This window comes from Schistocerca piceifrons, chromosome 4 (genome assembly GCF_021461385.2).
Source record: "Schistocerca piceifrons isolate TAMUIC-IGC-003096 chromosome 4, iqSchPice1.1, whole genome shotgun sequence".
NCBI classification, from domain to species: Eukaryota; Metazoa; Arthropoda; class Insecta; order Orthoptera; family Acrididae; genus Schistocerca; species Schistocerca piceifrons.
Genome location: NC_060141.1, coordinates 21,864,472 through 21,888,835, shown reverse-complemented (window position 1 = coordinate 21,888,835; position 24,364 = coordinate 21,864,472). Strand labels below are relative to the sequence as shown.

The 24,364-nt window shown below is 43.4% G+C and overlaps 1 protein-coding gene across 1 annotated transcript in view; it reads right to left on the bottom strand.

Annotated features, from left to right (window-relative positions):
* LOC124795397 overlaps nucleotides 1–24,364 on the bottom strand; it is a 128,093-nt gene that overhangs the window by 71,678 nt on the left and 32,051 nt on the right. Inside the window, exon 8 of the mRNA XM_047259412.1 lies at nucleotides 905–1,073. Within this exon, the coding sequence (XP_047115368.1) occupies nucleotides 905–1,073 (169 nt within the window). The remainder of the gene's footprint in view (nucleotides 1–904; nucleotides 1,074–24,364) is intronic.

Here is a 24,364-nt window from a genome sequence, read left to right as displayed (position 1 = left end):
CTGTGGAGCAACTTTAGTTCAACTATTCAACTGTTTTTATTTATTGTGTAACATTTCGAGTCATTTGAAGAAATTCATGAGCAGCGGGCACACACGTAAAAAAGTGTTGGCCACTATGGAAAAACTGGAATTCTTTTTGGAAGAAGGGAGGGAAAGGAAGGGAGAAGCAAAAAGGCAGCTTGCCTATACAGAAACTTGTGCAGAAATTTTGAAGTTATCTATGCTTTGAGCATAGAAGGTATTTTCCTTAGATCACTATATTCACCATAATCAAGAAAGATTTGTTTGGTTCAAACAATGGCCTATGACTTACTTGGCGAGCTTTTGCAATATGCTTAAATAAAGTGAATAGTGATTAAAAAGCTGCAGTTGTCTCACACCCAAATTTGCTACATTTTATAGAACAAAGATGACTGCTGGTGCAATTACTGTAGCTTTGTCAATTATGAATAGCACCGTGTCTAAAACAGATATAAGGGGCAGATGGTGCTGTATGACGCAGCCAAGAGACCACTCTGTTCACTGTATAGCTCTGAAGTTATTAGATAAGTATAACAGGAAGAACAATTTCATTGAGCAGCGGTCACAAAATAATTCTGAGAATGTGCCTTCATTCACTGTAAGTGAAGTCATTACTCAGGCTAATCTGTGTTATATGTAATTACCTAATAACACAAAAGTTCTAAATTATGACATCTAAAATAACTATCCCTTATCTAAAAACACCATGGCTTACATGTGTTTCTCTCTTTCAAGTACTATCTATCAATGAAAGTATATTTCCATAGTCAGTGTCTGAATAATGTCTGAATAGTTAGCTGACATTCCAAATTAAAGTTTTATATGAAATAGTAGAGCTCAGGTTTCAACAAACAACATATTTTTTTCAGGAAATGAAACAAACCTTGAGTAAACTGGTGGCTCTGACTGAGTGATGTATAGCGATGTAGTGCATGCCCTCTGTTGCACAGTAACATCATCATAATTCAGTTGCTGCACAGAAGAAGTTGTGTCTTCCGAAGATGAAGCAGAACTATTTGGAAAATCATGCGACTGCTCTGTACTTGAACTTTCTGGGGGAAAGAAAAAGACATGACATGGCTATATTCTCCTTTTGGTAACTGGGGAGGAAAAAAAAAACTTACAAAAGTATATTTTCTAAAATTAATTATCTTAATTACACAGTTTTTAATGAAAAATATATGGTTCTGTGACTAATTTAACTGTAAGCTCAGGTAACTTCACTGTGCTTTACAAAATTACAAGCAGTAATATATACCGGGTGGTTATAATCAAATTTTCCCTATTTAACATGCTATAACATGGAAACTAATTACCATACAAGTACCAAACTTGGTAGCATTAATGTCAAGGACACGGGGAAGAGAAATAACACAGAATTAATTCAATTGAAACACTTTTAATGTACTTCTCGGTACATCATACCATTATCTACCTGTACCATTACTGCTGCGCCCATCAGTATCCAGAAGTCTGAAAGCGCAGAACTGCATTCTGCACAGCAGAACAAAGCATGTCTATAGGTATGCTGGCTACCTCTCTTGGTACGACGCACTTCAGATCGGCACATGTGTGAATGTTCCCCGGGTGAACCCTCTCCTTCAGGTAGACTCTAACCAAAAATCACAGGGAGTGAGGTCAGGTGATTGTGCCAGCCAAGCATATGGAAATGGTTGGCTGATAACTCGATCGTTTCCAAATGTGTTTCGGAGAAGCAGGTGACACGAGTGATGTGCGGTGGGACCCCATCCTGAGTGAAAACTGATAAGTTCAATGCGTTTCTCTTCTACAGGGCGGGTACGACATGCTGGTGAAGCATATTGCAGTAATGCTGGCCAGTCAACTTCACTTCTTTGGTTTTTTAGTGCCAACCTGTACAAAAAAGAATAAGCCAATGATGAACATTGCCGTGAAGCCACACCATACGGTGACATGTTCACCATGCAGAGGAACTTCATGCACAGTGACTGAAGGTGAAGATCCCCACACTCGGCAATTCTGTGTGTTCACTTCACCTGTCAGAGAAAAATGAACTTCGTCTGTCCATAGGATGGTCCAGGGCCAGCCCTCGTGAACTTCAATCCTTGTGAGAAAGTGGAGGGCGAAGTCAATACATCTTTGTGTGTCCTGTAGTGGAAGCTGCCGTGTGATATGGATCTTGTACGATACCATTTGAGAATGGTTCCAAGCACCTTCCATCCAGTAGACCACAGGATGTTCAACTGTCATGATACAGCAAGTGCACTGCCTGATAATAGGGAATTGCGTGCAGTGCTGTCTGCCATAGCAACAACGGTTTCATCAACCACCTGTGGAGCAACCAGTCAATGGCCTCTCCTCATTAATTCATGAATAATCCATTGAGAATTTATATTTCCTTATGAATCCAAATGTGACCGATGCCCCAAAGATGTTACTAAAACATGAATGACTATGTATACAGGAATGGCTACGTTCATTAAAAACTTTCAAAAGGACATGCTTTTCGTATGTGCTTTAATCTGTAGTTCCTTTTTTGATTTTCCGTACCCTGACCTCTTCTCTTTTCTTCACACACATACAGACTTTTGCACATAAGCATGTGACAATGTGTGATAATGTTAAGTCAGTTTGGATACACGACAGCACAGTCTGTAGCTTCTAGACTAAAATTCAATGGGATAGATGTGGATCAAGATCACAACATTAGTAAAATGTGAACTGCACAGAAACCATAAAGAATACCCTGGGGCACACCCCCCCCCCCCCCCCCCCCACACACACACACACTCAAAACAACATTGTACGATCTAAAAATCTAAAACTTGCAGTAAAAAGGGAAGTGTAAAGATTAAAATAATACAGCAGATAGCTGTGGCTCGCTGATTGCTAAATAAAAGAGGTGAGCAAGCCACTCTGCAATGTACTAAAATCTTCAACCTAAAAACTACCACCAGAGTCCACACATCTCACACAACTTTAATGGCTTGATCACATTTGTCTCATCATTAGCTAAAACAGAGGGCAGATATCTTAAGAGTATGCCACACAAGTGATTTTCAAGCCACAGATATCATAGTCTGGGGGGTCCTCTCACAGGAGATGAGAGCCGTGCATTAGGAAATATTGCCCAATTTGGAGGCAGGTCAGGGCCCATTCATTCCACTAGAGCAACCAGTATGACGAATGTCTCAGCCAGACAGTTGGCTTCACCAACTGCAGTTTGTTCTCTATCACTGCCAGCCACTCCTACAATTGCATGCATCTCCAACTCACCTGGGAAATGACATTCTGCAGGGGCACAGCACATTGTGTATTATCACATTCCCTTGTAGGCCTCCTTAGTAACCCTGCTTCTTCATTTTCCCAAATTCACATAGGCCCTGATACCAAAGAGGATAACACCTACTTCCCCTACCGCTGCAGTAACTGGACCACTTTCTCTGCTGCGTACATGTGATGCAACAACTGTTGAGTACTAATGGAATTGGAGCAGACGAGAAACTGTTGACTCTGAGGATGCCTGATCTGGTAAAGTGCCTTCAGAATCGCATGGAGCTCTGCGATAAATACAGTATATTCATGGGTGAGGTGAATCCTGACGTCAGGGAACACTAAGGAACAACCATGGGAATCCTTTTTGTTTGGATTAATCAGTGTACACAACTTTAAAACTACGACACCCATCTTAAATGTTGAAAAACACGACTGAAATGTAATATTCAGACAGGAACAATTCTTATAATTTAATTTAATTTAATTTAATTGGATAGATGAAAAATCTAATCACCAAGTGGCAGAAGGAGATCACACATATACAAAATGGTTTTACTTATGCAAGCTTTCGGAGCCAGTGCCTGCTTCTTCCAGCAGAAGGATTGAAGGGGAAGGAAGAGGGGGGAAGGAAGAGGGGTGAAGGAAGAGAAACTGGAGAGCTTTAGGAAAAGGAGTAGAGTTCGGAAAAGTCACCCAGAACCCAAGATCAGATGAGACTTACCGGACGGGATGAGATGGACAGCATACCTTTCAACTATCTTGAAGAATTCAGAATGGATGCTTCTTCAGCAATGTGGTGGATAACTTGGGTAATATGATCCACACATTCCCAGATCCTGTCTGGGATCGAAACATTATAAACTGGCTGTAAAGTACCCAGGCTGCCCCACTGAACAACCATCACAACGGCTTTCTATCAGGCAACATTCTGTCAGGCAGGTGAATCCAGATGAGGAAGTGATCACCTGAATACAAGTCATTTACCACTTCCCACACTGAGTGGCATTTGCAAGGGCCAGATAACATACTGAGAGACTGAAAGCAGTCTCAATTGCTCTACTGTTGGAGCAAGTGGTTGCAGAGCCCTGAAGCACATTGTGTGCATTACAATCACCACAGAGGACGGAGAGATGGGGGTGCGAGCTGAGTAAAGAGTCACAGAGAGCCTCTTCATCTATCATCTCACGGAGGGGTAAGTAGACTGAATATATTGTCAACAAGTGATACACATGCCCTGATACAGCGATTGTTTGTAGACCATTTGTGAGGGAGAGATGTGAGGAGTAATATGCACTGTTTACGAACACTGCCACTACTCCTTCAGCTTTCTCTCCATTAAGGTCGTCCTTTTTATGGAAAATGTACCCATGTAGCTCAGGAGCATAAGAGAATTTAAAATGTGGCTCCTGAAGATAGAGACACATTAGTCTACCCAGAGCTAATAGATGTAGTGCTTTCACGTGTCACGAACCCATTTAAATTTCACTGAATTAGGGAATCCATCTTAATAATGTGGTTTTCTTCTGTCTTTCTCCAGTTGTTCCATTGTGGTGGAGAGAGAGACTGCAGCAGGGGAGAGAGGTAGTTACTTGAGGGACTTATCAGTTTCTTCAAGCAGACATCAAAGTCCATAATATCTATAAAATGGTCAAAATCTGGTCCATCAGACAGGACCAAGGTCGCACTGCCTGATGGTTTTGGACCTGATCATTTTGGCCTGTTGGTTTTTCTTATAAACTAGGATTTTGGGGATGATGACAAGGTCATTTTAACAGAAATATTTTACTGGATTTCTTCTACTGTCTGCTATGGGGGCCATTCTCCTTTCTGACATCAGTTTTGGCAACCACTACTTTAGACACATGAAGGCTTGGTTGTTGGACTAACGGTGCGGGCTTGCAGCTGTATGTGAAAATGTAGTTTGATGTGTTCTGCTCAGCTGTCCAAGTCTGGTTATCAACACTAGTCTTCTGTACAGGCTGCTTCAATGCCGAAGCAAACAACTTCATGAAAGAGCCTGGCTGTGTGATCTTATACACCTTCTTTGCGTCAGAATAGGAGATGCGATGGATGACTTAAATCCCCTGTACTTCCTTATCTTCTGCAAAGATAAGGATTCCCTCCTTCAAACTGGATGTGCTTGGTAGCAATTGGCATACATGGATGGGGCAGCACATTGAATACCTGCTTTGCAGGCAGCGGAGCTGTACCTTCCACATGTAGCCTGACTGTTACAGCCCATGGCAGTGTGATCAAAGAATTGAAACATAAAGCAGTACATTGGATTAGGTACATAGGGTCTAACTTTCAGATGGAGAAAGCCTGCTGCAATAGACTCAGGCAACTTCACTGAAATCTGATTTCTGTAGCTCACCATCAACTCTTTTCATGAAATTCTGTACTTCAGTGACACATTCACTTTCCCATTCCTGATGGAGTTCTGTGGTATCTCTATCCATAACATCCCAACACATCACAGCTTCTTTACAACTTAGCCCAGTGTGACACTCACTGGAGATAGCATATTCACCAATTAGTTTGGTATTTACAATTTGTTCACTTAGGTTGCCCTCAGCGTAGCAGTGCACGACATTTTTCAAGGGAACCTGCTATATGTTTAACAACAATAAATGCATTATCTACTGCATAATGTGGTTTGGTACTATTACTGTTCTCTGTTACATCCACAGACATTGCAGTCACAATAGCCGCATGAGGTCTCTTTGGAATTTGTGTATGAATACTACCCAACGGACTACCTGAAACACTGCGAGTACAAGAAGGTGATTTAGGCTTCATGGGATCTGGCTAGTTAAGGCAAGATTCCCATTCTGTGTGACATGACATTCCACTGCCATATCACAACGTGGTTGCTAGAGTGTGACCCGAGCTTAAGGTTACAGAGGACTGGCAGTGTACGCCAGAACCCAGTTACAGAAACCCGGGTACGCCAAGCCCATACCCAGCAAAGGAATGCTGGGCTCCCTTTTATAATGATCTGACCCTGTGTGTGTGTGTGTGTGTGTGTGTGTGTGTGTGTGTGTATGCAATCAAAAATACAACACCTGTGGCAAACATTACGCACCAGCAAGTGATGAGCAGATCACAACTTTAACATCATATACAACTTTATTCCTCCCCTGATCAACCATGGATCTTGCTGCCGGTGCAGAGGCTTGCGTGCCTCAGTGATACAGATAGCTGTACTGTAGGTGCAAACGCAATGGAGGGGTATCTTTTGAGAGGCCAGACAAACATTCCTGAGGAGTGACAGCTGCCTTTTCAATAGTTGCATGGGCAACAGTCTGGATGAATGACTGATCTTGCATTGTTAACATCAACCAAAATGTCCTTGCTGTGCTGGTGCTGTGAACGGCTGAAAACAAGGGGAAACTACGACCGTACTTCTCCTGGGGGCATGCAGAGTTATTGTATGGTTAGATGATGATGGCATCCTCTTGCATAAAATATTCCAGAAGTAAAAGTGTCCCCTATTCAGATCTCTGGGCAGGGACTACACAGGAAGATGTTGTCATAAGTATAAACAAAACAAGTGTTTTACACATCAGAATGTGGACTGTTAGAGTCCTTAATTGAGCAAGTAGGTTAGAAAATTTAAAGATGGAAATGAATACGTTAAATTAGATATAGTGATAATTAGTGAAGTTCAGTGGCAGAAGTAACACGATTACTGGCCAGGTGAATAGAGAGTTATAAATTTGTATTTATAACTAACAAATAGGGGTAATTCAGGAGTTGGTTTCATTATGAAAAAGAAAATAGGAATGCGGGCTAGCTACTGTGAATAGCATAGTAAACACACTGTTATAGCCTAGACAGAAAAGAAGCCTACCTCACCACAGCAGTACAAGTTTATATGCCAAATACCTTCGCATATGAAGAAGAGATTGAAGAAATGTATCATGAGATAAAAGTAATTATTCCCATAGTTAAGGGACACAAAAATTTAGTAGTGATGAGGGACTGCAATTCAATAGTAGGAAAAGGAAGAGAAGGAAAAGTATCAGGTGAATATGGACTGGGGGAAAGGAATTAAAGAGGAAGCCACCTTGTGTAAGTTTGCACACAGCATAATCCAAGAGTCATGAAATAAGGTTGTCCATGTGGAAGAGACCTGGTGACACCAGGAGGATTCACACTGATTATATAACAAAGGCAGGGATTTCAGAAGAAGATTTTAAATTGTAAGACATTTCCAGGTGTAGATGTGAACTCTGACAACAATGTATTGGTTACAAACTACAGATTAAAACAGGAGAAATTGTAAAAAGGTTGGAAATTAAGAAGATGGAACCATGGATAAGTTGAAAGAACCAGAGATTGTTGAGAGTTTCAAAGGGAGCATTAGGTGACGGTTGACAACAAGAAGGGGAAAGGAATACAGTAGAGGGCAAATGAGTAGTTTTCGAAATGAAATAGTGAATGCAGCAGATGATCAAATAAGTAAAAAGACAAGGCCCAGTAGAAATCCTCGGATACACAGACGGTTTGAATCTGACCGATGAAAGATGAAAGTATAAAAATGCAGTACATCAAGCAGGCAAAAGGGTATATAAACGTCTAAAAAATGAGATTGGCAGGAAGTGCAAAATGGCTAAGCAGGGATGGCTAGAGGACAAATGTAAGTGCTCAAATGCATACATCACTAGGAGAAAGATAGATATCGCTTACAGGAAAATTAAAGAGGGCTGCAGAGAAAAGAGAGGCAGTTCTATGATATTAAGAGCTCATATGGAAAATCAGTCCTAAGCAAAGAAGGGAAAGCTGAAAGGAGTATATGGAGAGTCTACACAAGGGAGATGTATTTGATGGCACTGTAATAGAAATGGAAGAGAACATAGATGGAAGATTAAGGAAGACATGATCTCCTAGAAGAATTTTCAAGAACAATGAAAGACCTAAGTCAAAAGATAGCCCAGGAGTAGACGACATTCCATCTGAACTACTGACAATCTTGGGAGAGCCAGCCATGACGAAATATTTCCATCTGGCGTGCAAGATGTGCGTGAAAGGTGAAACACCCTCAGATTTCAAGAACAAGATGATAATTGCAATTCCACAGACAGCAGGTGCAGTAAAGTGCGAATATAACTGAACTATTAGTTTAATAAGTCACAGTTGTGAAATACTAATACAGATTCTTTGAAGGAGAATGAAAAAACTGGTAGAAGCTAACCTTGGGGAAGAACAGTATGGATTCTGGAGAAATGTAAGAACATGTGAGGCAATACTGACCCTAAAACTTATCTTGGAAGGAGAAAGCTTTTGACAATGTTGACTGAAATATTCTCTTTGGAAATCTGAAGGTAGTAGGGGTAAAATACAGGGCGCGAAAGGCTATTTACAAGTTTTACAGAAACCAGACAGTAGCTATAATGGTCGAAGGGCATGAAAGGGAAGCAGTGGTTGAGAAGGGAGTGAGACAGAGTTGTAGCCTATTCCCAATTTTATTCAATCTGTACACTGATGAAGCCGTAAAGGAAACCAAAGAAAAATTTAGAGCAGGAATTAAAGCCCAGAGAGAAGAAATAAACACTTTAAGGTTTGTTATGACATTGTAATTCTGTCATATGACATTGTAATTCTGTCATACGACATCGTAATTCTGTCATAGACAGAGAAGGACTTAAAGAGCAGTTGAACGGAATAGACACTTGTCTTGAAAGGAAGATAAAGAAGACACTTAAAAGTACTAGATGAGTTTTGCTATTTGGGCAGCAAAAGAACTGACAAACATTGAACTAAAGAGGATATAAAATGTAGACTGGCAATGGCAAGAAACATGTTTCTCAAGAAGAGAAATTTGACAACATTGAATACAGATTTAAGTGTTATGAAGTATTTTCTGAAAGTCTGTATGGAGTGTAGCCATGTATGCAAGTAAAACATGGACGGTAAACAGTTTAGACAAGAACAGAATAGAAGCTTTTGAAATGTGGTGCTACAGAAGAAGGCTGAAGATTAGATAGGTAGATCACATAACTAATTGGGGAGGTACTGAGCAGAATTGGGAAGAAAAGAAATTTATGACACAACCTGACTAGAAAAAGGGATCGGTTGGTAGGACATGTTCTGAGACATCAAGGAATCAACAGTTTGGTTGGGTTACGTTGTTTTGGGGGAAGAGATCAAATAGCGAGGTCATCGGTCTCATCGGGTTAGGGAAGGACGGGGAAGTCGGCCGTGCCCTTTCAAAGGAACCATCCTGGCATTTGCCTCGAGCAATTTAGGGAAATAACGGAAAGCCTAATTCAGGATGGCCGGACGTGTGACTGAACTGTCGTCCTCCCGAATGCGAGTCCAGTGTGCTAACCACTGCACTACAACAGTTTAGTTTTCAAGGGCAGCGTGGAGGGTAAAAATTGTAGAGGGAGACAAAGAGATGAATACACTAAGCAGATTCAGAAGGACACAGCTTGCAGTACTTATTCGGGGATTAAGATGCTTGCACAAGATAGAGTAGCATGGGGAGCTGCATAAAACCAGTCTTTGGACTGAAGACCACCAACAACAACAAAAACAACAACAACAACAACATCATACAACTCTGTGTGATTTTGCAAGAGTCGGCAACAAAATCTATTAATACACTGTTCTCATGTAAATTATGTAATTTATCAGTATGCATGATAATATCAAATTGGCTGTATTATTTCTACTTCTCTTCTCAATTTTCAGTTTATCTGTGTTTCTTTTTAAACTGTAGATTTTCTCAATATTTTGTAACTGGCTTAGTGTTCACTGCTTTGATCACGTAAGACTGAATGGCCTGCTGAGATTTTTTGTTTTTGTTTCGTTTTTAGTCAAATTTTTTGTGTTGTTCATAAATTGCAACACCTTCTAAGCTTTTCACATTAATTAAGGCCATATAAGCTTGGTCTTTTCTAAAGGCACTTCTGAACAAAAAGCAGTTGTGGTAGCAGGAATCCAAAGACTTTGTTGATCATGCCTTTTGTGTTCTTGTGGAGATACTTCCATAGCAACTTCCATAAATTTAGTTTTAAAATTTTTTAATGTAACAGATTTTTTTGTTTTAAATTTTCATCCCCTATTGCACTACCTTAGGGGTCGAATTTCCAGAAACATGTATTTTCTTATTTCTAGCCAAGATATCAATTACCAATTGTCACAGACATAACCTTACACTATTTTCCCCCTTAGTGGTTGAATTTCCAAAAATGCTGAAGCACATATTTCTTATTTCCTGGCTGAGAAACCAAATACCAGTTTTTGTAGTTCTAGCTTCAAAATTCCCTTAATAGTGACACACTTTCAAACAACTTCCATTCCCTTAGGAGTGGACTTTCAGAAAATCCCCTCTTAAACAATGCATGCAATATAAGACTCACACCCTCTTCAGATTTAAAGTTTCTATCCTTAGTGGTGTGGGCTGGTGATTATAAGTCAGTGAATCAGTCTGACCCCATTTCACCCCCTTAGGGGTTGAATTTATAAAAACAATGGAATACCTATTTTTTGCCTCTGTCTGAGAAGTCGAACACCAATTTTCAAAGGCTTAGCTTTAAAAATGCTTTCGCAATGAAATATTTTCATAAAACATTTCATCCCCTATTTCACCCCCTTACGGATTGAATTTCCAATAACAGGGATATTATGTTTTATTCCTAACAGAGAAGCCAAATACAAATTTTCATAGATCTAGCTTCAAAAATGCTTGTACAATAAAATATTTCCATAAATATTTTCATCCCCCCCCCCCTTTCAGCCCCCATAGAGGTTGAATTTCCAAAAACAGTGAAACATGTATTTTTTATTTCTAACTGAAAAGTCAAATTTAAATTTTCATATATTTAGCTTTAATAATATATTCATAACAGAATATTTTCATAAAAAATCTCATCCCCTATTTCACCCCCTTGGGGGTTCAATTTCCAAAAGCACTGACTCTTTTTTTTTTATTTGTAAATGAAGTCAAATGCCAATGTCCACAGAGCAGCTTTAAAAATACTTTAGCTGTTCTTTACTGTAATAATGATACATTTTAAAAAAACTTTTACTCACTATTTCACCAGCATAATGTTAAATTTCCAAAAATGTTCAAACATGTATTTCTTTATTTCTGACCGAGAAACTAAATACCAACTTTCATAGATCTGGCTTCAAAATTACACACCTTCATCTCCATTTCACCCCCTTAGGGTCAGAATTCCAAAAAAATCCCTTCCTAAATGATGTCTACAGTGTAAGATCTATACCTTCTCCAAATCTCAAGTTTCTACCCTTACTGGTTTGGGCTGGGCGATTATGAGTCAGTCAGTCAGGACACTGTCTTTTATATACAGAGATTTATATTATTTTTGGTACTAACTTTTCATGTTATTTTTATTTTATCTTTCAAATGTTCCAGTTCCGTCACTTACCAGATCAAATATTTGTTAAGTTTTACTTTCATTAAATTCAGTGGTGGGCACTTCATCTTTCAATTAGCACTTGTAAATGATAATGACATATACTATTTGGATACAACATTGCATGTCTATTATCCTGTGCAGTGAGGTCATGGATCTGTTTCTCATAGACAGTTTTCTGTTTTCATTGCAGGTTTTGCTCTTGTCAAAATGAGTGACTTCTATATGGTGAATAATAAATTGTGATCTAGTTCTGCAAACAGTAAGACATGTGTGCAATACTAAAAGATCATGGTTGTAGCCAAATATAAGGTGTTCCCTGTCTAGTCAGTTGCTTTGAATAAGATTACTCTCTCAACTTTCATAAAAGAGTTGACTGTTTCATGGACGCATTAAAAATAAGTTACCTTTTAATAGCATTAAACATTTGTACTAACTTAACAAATGTTTAAAAAAGAAAAGGCCAAAGCATGACTATAGAAACTATGCTAATTTTACAGATACAGAAGAGGGAGTGGGGGTTGATGTTACAACCTAAAACATCATATATCGCGTGTTTATCTGCCAGAAATTGCCCACAAAAAGCGAGTGAGTATTTGTTGTTGTTATAACATAACTGTCAATAGTTGGGGTAGAAATGGAATGGCCTGTACTATTGGCTGTGGAGCATGTAAATCAGTACTGAAATTACATGTTTACAGGCAACTATAATCTGAGAATCAAAGCATTTGAGATGTGGTGCTCTAGGAAGCTGGTGAAAATTAGGTAGACTGATAAAATAAGGAGTGGGGAGGTTCCCCACAGAATAGGTGAAGGAAAAAACATAAGGAAAGAACTGAAAATATGAAGCGACAGGATGACAGGACATTTTTTGAGACATCATTGTATAACTTCCATGGTACCAGAAAGAGCTGTAGACGGGAAAAACTGTACGGGATGACAGATATTGGGGTACATCCAACAAATAATTAAGGACACAGGGTGCAAGTGCTATTCTGAAATGAATATATTGGCACAAGGAAAAAAATCTGTTGGGGTACCACAGCAAACCAATCAGAAGAGTGATATTTTCCTCCTCCTTTTTAAAAAGGAAGTGTCAGTTACTCGCCAGTTGACCCTTCACACCTTGTAACCGAGTTCTAGCCAGAGCTCTTAGTGTTAGAGCAATCTGTCTGCCATTGCCAATGTGTCACAACACAAAGTGTCACTTCAACAGATATATATACAATATACCACATGTTCGAAACCGAAAGATCACGGCTGCAGCAAATGTAAGATGTATCCCAATCTTCTCAGTTGCTTTTAATAAGATTATGGTCTTGAATTTTATTTAAAAAAGATCGCCAGTACCATTAATACCTAAAAAGTAAGTCAACTTGAGGCATGGCAATGTGATGAGCATGAATTCCCACACTCTAGCTTAGTAATATTTTTAATCTGTGACGTGTAAATTAGAATATTCACTTTTTGGTAAGCAAATGGGATTGCTGTATGAGCAACAGAACGAAGTTACAGTGATTTTAATTAAATCCATGAATCAGAATTCAGTTCAATATCAGGTGTATGGTGAGCCAGTGCAGTTCATGAGGCTGGCAGTGTCAAACAATTATGGAGAGAGCTGAGTTGTGGGCTGGCACAAGGGGATACTCACTTGCATGAGCAAGGAGGCAGAGGATCACAACCATAGAAGAGGCAGACAAAAACCAAAACGCAGTATCCATAAGCGGACACCCTTCCACATCTGGAAAGGAGGGCTGGTCCAACCAAAGCACTCTGGCAAAGACAAAATAGTTCTGTCAGTAAGTAACTAAGGTAAAGCAGGAAGCAGTCATGGTGAAAATTATACACACATCAAAAAAAAGTTTTAAATCACCCCGGTTCCCAGAAATCCTGAAGATAGGCATTGACTGTGGATATTATACCACAGATACAGTCCCTCTGACTATTCAGGGATGTCACTAAACCCGCCCAAAGATGTAAACAACCATGCACGAGCAGCGCCTATTAGATGGAGGGGGTCCGACAGCCGACCAGTTCCAGTCATTCCACTAGGAAGGAGGTACATGGCTCATGTTGTCTGTAGTTCAACCACGCCTAGACGGTCAATACCACTGTTCGATCACATCTGCAGTCTTACTTTGTGCCAGGAAGGGCTCTCAACAAGGGAAGTGTCCAGCCATCTCGGAGTGAACCACAGCGATGTTGTTCGGACATGGAGGAGATAGAGAGAGACAGGAACTGTCGATGACATGCCTCGCTCAGGCCACCCAAGGGCTACTACTGCAGTGGATGACTGGCTCAGAGGAACCCTGACAGCAATGCCACTATGTTGAATGAACGACTCAAACTATGCACAATAGGCTGCATGATGCGCAACTTCACTCCCAACGTCCATCTTTGCAACCACGACACCATGCAGCGCAGTACAGATGGGCCCAACAACATGCCAAATGGACCGCTCCGGATTAGCATCACGTTCTCTTCACCGATGAGTGTCGCATATGCCTTCAACCAGATAATAGTCGGAGACGTGTTTGGAGGCAACCCGGTCAGGCTGAATGCCTTAGACACACTGTCCAGCGAGTGCAGCAAGGTGTAGGATCCCTGCTCTTTTGGGGTGGCATTATGTGGAGCCGACGTATGCCGCTGGTGGTCATAGAAGGCGCTGTAACGGCCGTACGATAAGTAAATGCCGTCCTCCAACCGATAGGGCAACCATATCGGCAGCATACTGGCGAGGCACTTGTCTTCGTGGACGACAATTCGCACCCTCATTGTGCACATCTTGTGTATGACTTCCTTCAGGATAGTGACATCGCTTGACTAGAGAAGCCAGCATATTCTCCAGATATGAGCCCTATCGAACACGCCTGGGATAGGCTGAAAAGGACTGTTTATGGATGACGTGACCCACCAACCACTCTGAGGGATCTACGCCGAATCACCATTGAGGACTGGGACAATCTGGATCAACAGTGTCTTCATGAACTTGTGGATAGTATGCCACGACGAATACAGGCATGCATCAAAGCAAGAGGACATGCTACTGGGTATTAGAGGTACTGGTGTATTCAGCAGTCTGGACCACCACCTCTGAAGGTCTCGTTGTATGGTGGTACAACATGCAATGTGTGGTTTTCATGTGCAATAAAAAAGGGGGAAATGATGTTTATGTTAATCTCTATTCCAATTTTATGTACAGGTTCCGGAACTCGCAGAACCGATGTGATGCAAAAATTTTTTGATGTGTGTACATAGCTCTGTAATTCAAGTGCTAGGGAGTTATTAAGAACAAATTAAGCACAAGCATGTTTATTTTCATGATAAAGATATTGGCTTATGTCACAGCAACACTGCGAGAGGGAAGGGTGACAGAAACACCACTGGTAAGCACCTGAGAGTTCTGGAGGTGAATGGGGCAGATGGGCTTCGGCGTTGCTCTCTCAAATGTAAGAAATAAGCACTGCGTTTTTCTCAAACAGAGCCAGAGTGTATGAAGTAACTGGTGAATAGGATTTGCGATTTTATAACCCCAAATTAAAGTTTGATTTGGACTGTGATACTGACAGAGGCCTAGAGGAACGAAGTTCACTCGAAAAAGCTTATTGTGTGCAACCATAGGGATGCTGTCAGACATCAGCCAGCTGCTGTGCTTTTTCCTGCTGCTTTAACTCTCATGTGTGGTCACGCAGCAGTCAATTACAAGCTGTTGCTTATGGTCACTACTATTCTGTGTTGTTACTTTGGAAAAGATCCTGGCCTTGGGTACGGAAGACCTGCATGGCAAAAGACCATTATCCTTGTAAAAGTGCAATTGGGATTAGTCTAATTGCGATAAAATTCATTACAAATTTGTACCTGATGGGCAATTGTACCAGTGGCATAAGCATCACACAGAGGGGCATAACCGCACGTCTGCCATCATAGTAGACTCTGAATTGTACAGGAGTTGTGGTGTTTGTAAGAAGATTTTATAGAGGCCAATTTTCCTCTAGAATACACTTCATTTTTTCTGTGTACTTCATTTCTATCAGAACTTTTGTTACTTTCTTTAGAAGTGCTAAACCTTCACTTTCATGCATTAGTCTTACGCTCTTGTAGAGAGATAAAATTCACATGGTGATGAACAACCCACAAGTGACTTGTTTTTAAACAAGGAGGAGTAGGCAATTTCCATCATAGAGCAGAGCGAGATCCAAAGTTACAAACTGACTGAACAAATGTCATTTAACTACTGGAATGCAGATCCCTGTCTTGCTATCACTGACTGCATTCTACCTGGGCTGAAGGCACACTATCCCTTTGACTGAGCCTTAACCAAGGGGAAGCCAACAGTCCCTCCGGCAGCACTGTAGTGTCATGTGAGTGACATTAACTAATAAGTAATATTAATCAGATTATGTCATTTGAAAAATTAGTATTCAAACCAAGACAGATAACATTAAACCAAGACAGATAACATTATGTTCTAGTAAATTAAGTTTACAGAATTGTTACACAGTTATAAAAGCAAGCATTTTGTTCCAATTTAAAAATTTGTAATATGGTGCAAAGCAACAGTGCTTGCACTGTGTGTTCCTTGAGGGTAAGCAGATAACATAAAAGCTCAACTGAATTAACACGATCACTGACAATTGGCAATGCATGGGGATGGGCTGTGGAGACAATATTGCAAGAAAATTTGTGACCAACAGTTGGTAGTGGTGATGGCACACAGCACATCACATGGTTGTGCACTCAGTAGTTGCACTTACATAGTAAACGAAGAAGTGCATTAACACAGTGTTGTTGTTGCTGTATCCACTGGCAGTGCATACGGTAATACTGGAGACAGCACTGGCAGTGATAAGAGTTGGGTATGTATTCTGATATTGAAATTAAATGGTTGACGACTCAATAACAGACAATGTATAAGTGTTTAGTCAAATCAGGCATGTAATGAAGCATAAAATTAATTTTCTCTACTTAATATATGACGAATATAGTAATGGAAGGACCTTAAGGGAATACAAATAACTCAAGGAACAAAGGTTACAATTAACTGAAAAGCTGAGGCACTGAGCTGCCAATATGCATATTAATGATGGTTTTATTTAAAAAGACTGAGAACGTTGTTAGGTTTTGAGCATATTCATCTACGGAGCCACAGACTGCATATACAGCAGTCACACTAATCCAAATGTTCTATTAATCCGAACATGAAAAATGTTAGTCTAAGTATGGATAACTGTGCAGTAAACTGCTGTACACACACACTATTTTAATTTACATAGTACAGTAAACAAGTATTAGAAAACTTGGCAAGAAAATATTAGGTTTAAACAATGCATAACAATGAAAGAAAAGCTAGCAAACTTACTAAAATACAGCGGACATTTTATCCCTACTTTTTAGATGACAAAATCTCAGCCATTGTTTTTTGGCGTAATGAAGACAGTCTGTTGTATGACGCATAGTTGTGCCATCGCTCATAAACATCAAATTAGTAGGTGTAGCAGTGGGCTGTTGCTCCAAATAACGTAGCACAAGATCAAGGGCTTCTGCTGCATCACTGTGTGGCACCAGCTCTCCTTTGTCACTTTCAGGCTCATTGTCACTTCCGTCACAGCTGTCCCCTTCTTCCTGGTCTTGAGTCACAGCAGCAACTAAATCAGTGTCAGTGAGGTTCTCCACGCATGGCCCATCTGTTGCCATCCACTGCCATCCACTCATCTACGTCTCCTTCGCTAGCTTCTTCACATCCAGGGATTGTCTGTATCATCTGTAGTAGATCTTTCTCTTCATTTTCAACTAGGTTGTCCTGAAATTCAAGAGACGTCCACAGTTTTCTCCACATTTCTCCCAGAGTATTTTCTGAAATATTCTGCCATGCCTAAGTGGCCCAATAAACAGCATCCTTCACATTGGTCTTTTTTTTATTTTGTCCACTAAAGGAATGCTATCATTGTAGTAACACTGTTCACGTTTACGTCGCACTTCACTTAGCGTAGACCGGGACGGTGTCCTAGGCATGCCCAATGTTAACTCACTGGGAACGGCCCGTGCTGCCTGAGTTGTTGTTGTTGTTGTTGTTGTTGTTGTTACGCCAGCAGAGGTCGCGTCCGAATTCTCGCGTGCCCTCTGGTGGACGGGACTCTACTTGCGACAACTACCGTCCGTGACGCGCCGTGCCGATGTACGCCTCCCGCGATCTTTCTGGTGGCTACAGCACTACTCTTCCTTCGGGGGGTGAAGCCACTGTGATCCACTGCGTCGGAAGGTGGAGCGGCGCGCAGGAGCGATGACCTCCACATCCATTGGATGGCCGGAGTCGAGGGGATCTGCCAACCCTCGAGCCGGAACCTTCGAATACGGCTGGAAATGACCCACACGAAGAGGCCCCCGTCGTCCCACCACCAGAGCCCGGGACAGAATGGGCGACAAGCTGTCGAACTCCGGATCCTGTTCCACCTCGGGAGGGGCAAGACCCAGTGGCGGGGACGATGGGGAAGGGACAACCACAGGTGAACCAGCCTCCTGAGAAACCGGGCCTGTGAGGGGGGCTGGCTCTCGCTGGGGCATCTCGAACGATGGCGATGCCGGTGCTGGAGCTACTGGAGGCTGCCAAGACTGAGAACCATCGCAGTGCGGCTGAGTCACAGCGGGAAGAGGCGGTAATGTCCCCTGAGAAACCAACACGGGTGCCGGCAATGGGAAAGCCGGTGCCCGAGAGGTCGGAGGGTGGGTGCCCAAACGTGGACGTAGCTGATTTTGGTGACGACGTACCACCCGGTCCCCCACCTGCAAGGTATAGAGCCGGCGGCCACTTTGGCACAGGATCACCGCCGGTATCCAACGTGGATTGCGACCAAACCCACATGCCCAGACCGACATACCCAGTGGAAAGCCAGGTACTCCGTTTTGCGAAGACTGGTGAGGACCAGGCTGGAGGAGGTGCAGCAGAGTCCTAGGTTGGCGCCCATGGAGGAGCTCTGCGGGGCTGCATTCTCCCATTGGTGTGGTCCGGTATGCCGTCAGGAAAAACGTCTACGCCTCCTACGCAGGAAATTCGTGCACATACTTTTTCATCTGCGTCTTAAATGTGCGCACCATGAGCTCGGCTTCCCCATTCGATTGTGGAAAGAAGGGGGGAGAGCAAACGTGCCGAATACCGAAGCGCCTACAAAAACCCTGGAAGGTCTGCGAAATAAACTGCGGTCCATTGTCCGAGACCAGGGTGATTGGCAGACCTTCCACAGAAAAGATTTTTGCTAGTGCTGGATTGCAATTTCTGAAGTGGTTGAGGAGCAGCGAACCACATATGGGAATTGGGAATAAGCATCAATGACAATGAGGCAAAAGCCATTGAGAAACGGGCCCGCAAAATCGATGTGAACACATTCCCATGCTTGGGTTGCCGGCGGCCATGAAGAGAACGCTGCCCTGAGAGATGCCTGTTGGCTCGCACACTGGGAACAGGCGGCCACCAAGTGCTCAATTTCTCTGTCAATACTGGGCCAGTACACATGTCTGCGAGCCAAGGTTTTAGTATGGGAAACACCCCAGTGCCCCACATGTAATAACGTGAGGACCTCCCTTCGTAAACTTGCAGGAACAACCACGCGAGGAGCTGTATCATCAGTAGCCAGAAGGAGAACTCCTTCCAAGACCAAGAGGCAGTCTCGTAAAATAAAATAATTATGAAGAGGGTCCGAGGCCCGGCCTGGAGGGCGGGATGACCACCCTGCTGAATGACGCGAACTACTTGCCGGAGAACCGAGTCAGCTGCCGTTTCCCTGGTGACTCGAGAACTAGTGATCAGGAAGCCATCAACCGCTTGGCAGGACGCCACATCCAAATGAAAACACATAATCTCCTCTCGATCGAACGTAGGATCCGGGCCCACCGGAAAAGGGGAAAGAGTGTCAGGTTGGCATGCTGTCCGGTAGGGCGAAAATGAATGTCATAATGGTACTTAGAGAGGAACAAGGCCCAGCACTGTAGTCTGTGGGCCGCCCTATCCGGAATCTGAGAGGCGGGGCCAAATTACGATATCAACGGCTTATGGTCAGTGATTAACTGAACCTTCGTGCCATACAAGAAAGGGTGAAACTTGGTAACAGCGTAGACAATGGCCAAAGCCTCTTTTTCCACCTGGGAATAATGGGCCTGCGCGGGACTAAGCGTTTTAGACGCAAACGCCAGTGGTTGCTCGGAACCATCTGCATTGCGATGGGCCAGGACCGCCCCCACCCCATACTGCGAAGCATCTGTAGCCAGGACCAACGGCTTATGGGGGTCAGAAGTAGCCAAACAAGGGGCTGACGTGAGGAGGCCCTTCAACGAGGTGAACACTCGCTCGTATGCAGGCGACCAATCAAAAGGAACACCCTTGCACAGAAGGCAGTACAGGGGGCGGGCTATGGTGGAAGCCCTGGGAATGAACCAGTGGTAATAGGCTATCTTGCGTAAAAAAGCTTGTAACTCTTTCAGCGAAGTGGGCCGAGGAAGGTCGACGATACCTTGGACCAAACTTCCTAGTGGCTGGACGCCGTGCCGAGAGATGGTGTAGCCCACATACTCAATGGACGGTTGGAAGAAGTTTGACTTATGCAGGTTGCAACGCAAGCCCACAGACCTGAATTTAAGAAAGAGGGTGCGAAGGTTGTGCAAGTGTTCCTTCGTGCTGCGGCCTGTGACAATTATGTCATCAAGGTAATTAATACAATGAGGGATTGTCGATGTGACGTGCTCAAGATAACGCTGGAATATCGCCGGGGCACTGGATATTCCGAAGGCCAACCGCTGGTATTGGTAAAGATCAAACGGGGTGTTGACAACCGCCAGCCGTTTGGAGTCCTCATCAAGTGGTATCTGATGATAAGCCTCTGAAAGATCAATTTTTGAAAAATATTGGCCTCCCGCCATAGCGGAGAACAATTCATCAGCATGACGCAAAGGATAGGTGTCCACCACCAATTGGGAATTAATGGTGGCCTTGAAATCGCCACAAAGACGTAATTTTCCCGAGGGCTTCCTTACAATAACGAGGGGCGAAGCCCACTCACTAGAAGAAATGGGAAGAACGACCCCTAGGGCTGTCAGCCGGTCTAGCTCTTCCTTTACCCGAGGGCGGAGAGCCAAGGGGATATGCCTCGCGCGTAGAAGACGCGGGCGAGCCGACGCCTTCAACGTTAAGTGAGCTTCAAAATCTGAAACACGCCCCAGGCCCTCCTCAAAGATATCTGGAAAGTCGGAGATCAAAGATTCCAATGATTGATAGGGAATGTCTTCGGAGACCAACTGTATGGTGTCAGCGATAGAAAAACCAAAAGCTTGAAAGGCATGCAGGCCAAAAAGGTTAGCGGAGCTCGCATCACTGACAAAAATAAAAGTAATAGGCCGAGTAACTGATTTGTAAGTCAAGTCGGTAGTGAATTGACCCAGTAGGGGAATGAACTGTTTACCATAACCGCGTAGACGCCGGTAAACTGGCGCCAACGGGGGCGATCCAAGGTCGGAATAAGTTTGTGCATTCAACAACGAAACTGCTGCGCCCGTATCTACTTGCAGGTGTAACCGGCGCGACCGAACCGACACCTCAATAAAGAGTTTGCATGCTGATGCGTCGGGAGCCTGGCCCGATGAAACTTCCTGAATGTCAACGTCCATGTCCTCTGTACCTGCTTCCTTCGATTCTTTTGAGGCTGAGTGGCAAACTTTAGCAATGTGACCTTTTTTATTACATTTGCGACAAACGGCCCAATGCTGTGGGCACTCTGACCGATCATGATGTATATAGCACAACGCACAGGATGGCAACAGGTGCCGGCGGCCGGACTTCTGTTTACGCGTCGTGCAGGAGTGGCCGTAACGGCCGGATTGTACCGCTCGCACGTCATCCACCCCTGACACAGTGGACGCGGCCACACCGCCCTGAACTGCCGCGCCGCCCTGAACCGCCGCGACGTCGCACCACGCTTCCAGCTGTTGACCTGCTGCGTGAGAGACTTCATACGATTGAGCAATGGGCAGGACTTCCTCAAGGGAAGGGTCTTCCAACTGCAGGGCCCGTTGCCGGACCTCCCTATCAGGGGCCGAACGAACAATGACGTCGCGTACCATAACGTCGGCATACGACTCTCACGACCGCTCCGTGACAAAATGACACTTGCGACAAAGACCGTGCAGGGTAGCGGCCCACGCCCGACAAGACTGCTGGGGCTGTTTCTTGCATTGATAGAACTCGACCCTAGCCGCCACAACATGCGTGCAGCGGCGATAATATGAAGACAGCAATGAACACAATGCGTCAAAAGACAAGGATGAGGGTCCCTGCAACGGCGCTAGCTGCCGCAAAACTTGATACAGCGAGGGAGATATCCAAGACAAGAAGAGAGCACGACATACCTCCGCATCGGCAACATGAAACGCCTGGAAATGCTGCCGAAGGCGATGTTCATATGCATCCCAATCCTCCGCCGTCTCGTCATACGGGGGAAAGGGAGGAGGGAACGGCGCTGGAGCAGATTGCGTGGAGAGCAACGCCGGAAGCACTTGTTTCATGGTGGCCATGAGCTCCGTCTGCTGCTCAACCAAAACCCGCATTAAATCCTCCATGCCATGGATAAGCTGCGAAACCTGAACAATGACGCAACACGTGAAAGAACGACCCTACTCGTCGCCAATTGTGTACTAACACTGTTCACGTTTACGTCGCACTTCACTTAGCGTAGACAGGGACAGTGTCCTAGGCATGCCGATGTTAACTCACTGGGCACGGCCGGTGCTGCCTGAGTTGTTGTTGTTGTTGTTGTTACGCCGGCAGAGGTCGCGTCCGAATTCTCGCGTGCCCTCTGGAGGACAGGACTCTACTTGCAGCAACTACCATCCGTGACGCGCCGTGCCGATGTGCGCCTCCTGCGATCTTTCTGGTGGCTACTGCAATCATCTTGGATTAGCATTCTTAAAAATTATTTTCTGTAAATCAGTTTTAATGTTTGCAGTACGTCCTGGTCCATCGGCTGTAGAGGTGGTGTACTATTCAGTGGCAAAAACTTTGCCACAATTTCTTCATCACATAATTCCTCGGTGCTGGGGTGAGATGGTGCATTATCAAGCAAAAGGATTGCATGGAGAGACAAATGATTTCCCTTAGAAAACCGCCGAACAGAGGGAACAAATTGGCCATGAAACCATTCTTTGAACAGCTTACCATTCATCCATGCTTTTTTCTTGTTGTGATAATATACAGGGAGGGGCTTCATGTTGCAGTTTTGAAAAGCTATGGGCCTAGCAGATTTGCCGATCTGCATTTAAGGCAGCTTGTGATCACCAGCAGCATTGCTGCATGCTAATAAAGTCACACGGTCTTTGCACATTTTAAAACCAGGGGCATGGTTTTCTGCTTTTGATGCCAGGCTTTTTGTTGGCAATGCCTTAAAATTAAGGCCAGTCTCGTCAGCATTATAAATTCTTTGGGGAAAATACTTTACCGCTCTTATCATTTTTTTCACGCTCACCCAAGTATTCCTTCACTGCATTACGGTCAGAAGAAAGCTTCTCTCCAGTAACTGTTAGCTGACGGATCCCATGGCGTTTTTCGAATCTGTCCAACCAACTCATACTCATCACCATTCATTAACTTTTTCCGGTAAACAGCCTTCTCCTGAACCAGTGCTCCACTCAAAGGATTTCCCCTTTCTCTTTCCTGCTTAAACCAAAGGAAAAAGAGCTTCATCCACTTTATTGTACTGGGCCTGTTTCAAAGTCTGCCGAATTTCGAGTGTTTTTCCTGAAGGCATTGCACAGGATTGATCCAAGCTTCACTCAGAGTTCTTCTTCCAATCACAAATGGTTGCTTTACCAACACCCAGTTCTGTTGCCAGTTTATATACATTCTCACCAATTGTCTATCTGCTTCAAAGCATTCAGTTTTTCTTTGAGAGTTAACGTTGTACATTTCTGTTTGACAAAAATACGTACACCACTAGAACTGAACAAATACAATGCAAGTCTTACGCCTGCCAGTGATTGATAACTAACAAAACCAAGTGCTTTGCGAGCCAACTTGCAGTGCACTGACCTCAGATACTACAAGGGTCTCAACAATACACAACTACAAGGGCAGGGAGTGAGAGTGAGCCATTGTTCCCATTTGTTACCATGGTGTACCTATTTATCCACTTGGCATACGTCATTTTAGAAACTCGTAACCATAATTCTGGCTAATCCGAACAAATCGGTAATCCGAACAAGGTCCGGTCCCAATTAGTTTGGATTAACGGGACTCTTACAATCTGTATGGCTGAATTGTACTGGCTGAGTGTAATACGAAAGCACTGCAGTTGACTGAGGAGAGAGGTTATGCAAGGTGGAGTTGGTGAGGTGAGAAAGGAGGTGGGGATTGGGAGTGAGGGTTCAGTGAGGGCAGCCGCCACCTGGGAGGGAGAGAGAGCCGGCACGTGGGATTTGAATGTGGTGGTGATAGTGGTGACAGAATGTGGTCAACAAGCAAAATGCACCATACAGGTGTTTTTGTGTGTATGTGTGCTCCTATACCTCTAAATAAGGATCTGCCCAAAAGCTAGTGACATTCTCAGTCTTGTACATGTGCCAACAGACAACACAGAGCCTCAGCTATTCAACGAGTTGTTACCTTTAATCCTTAAATTATTTATAATTAAAACTCAGCCAATAGGTGTCACCAGATGCGAATA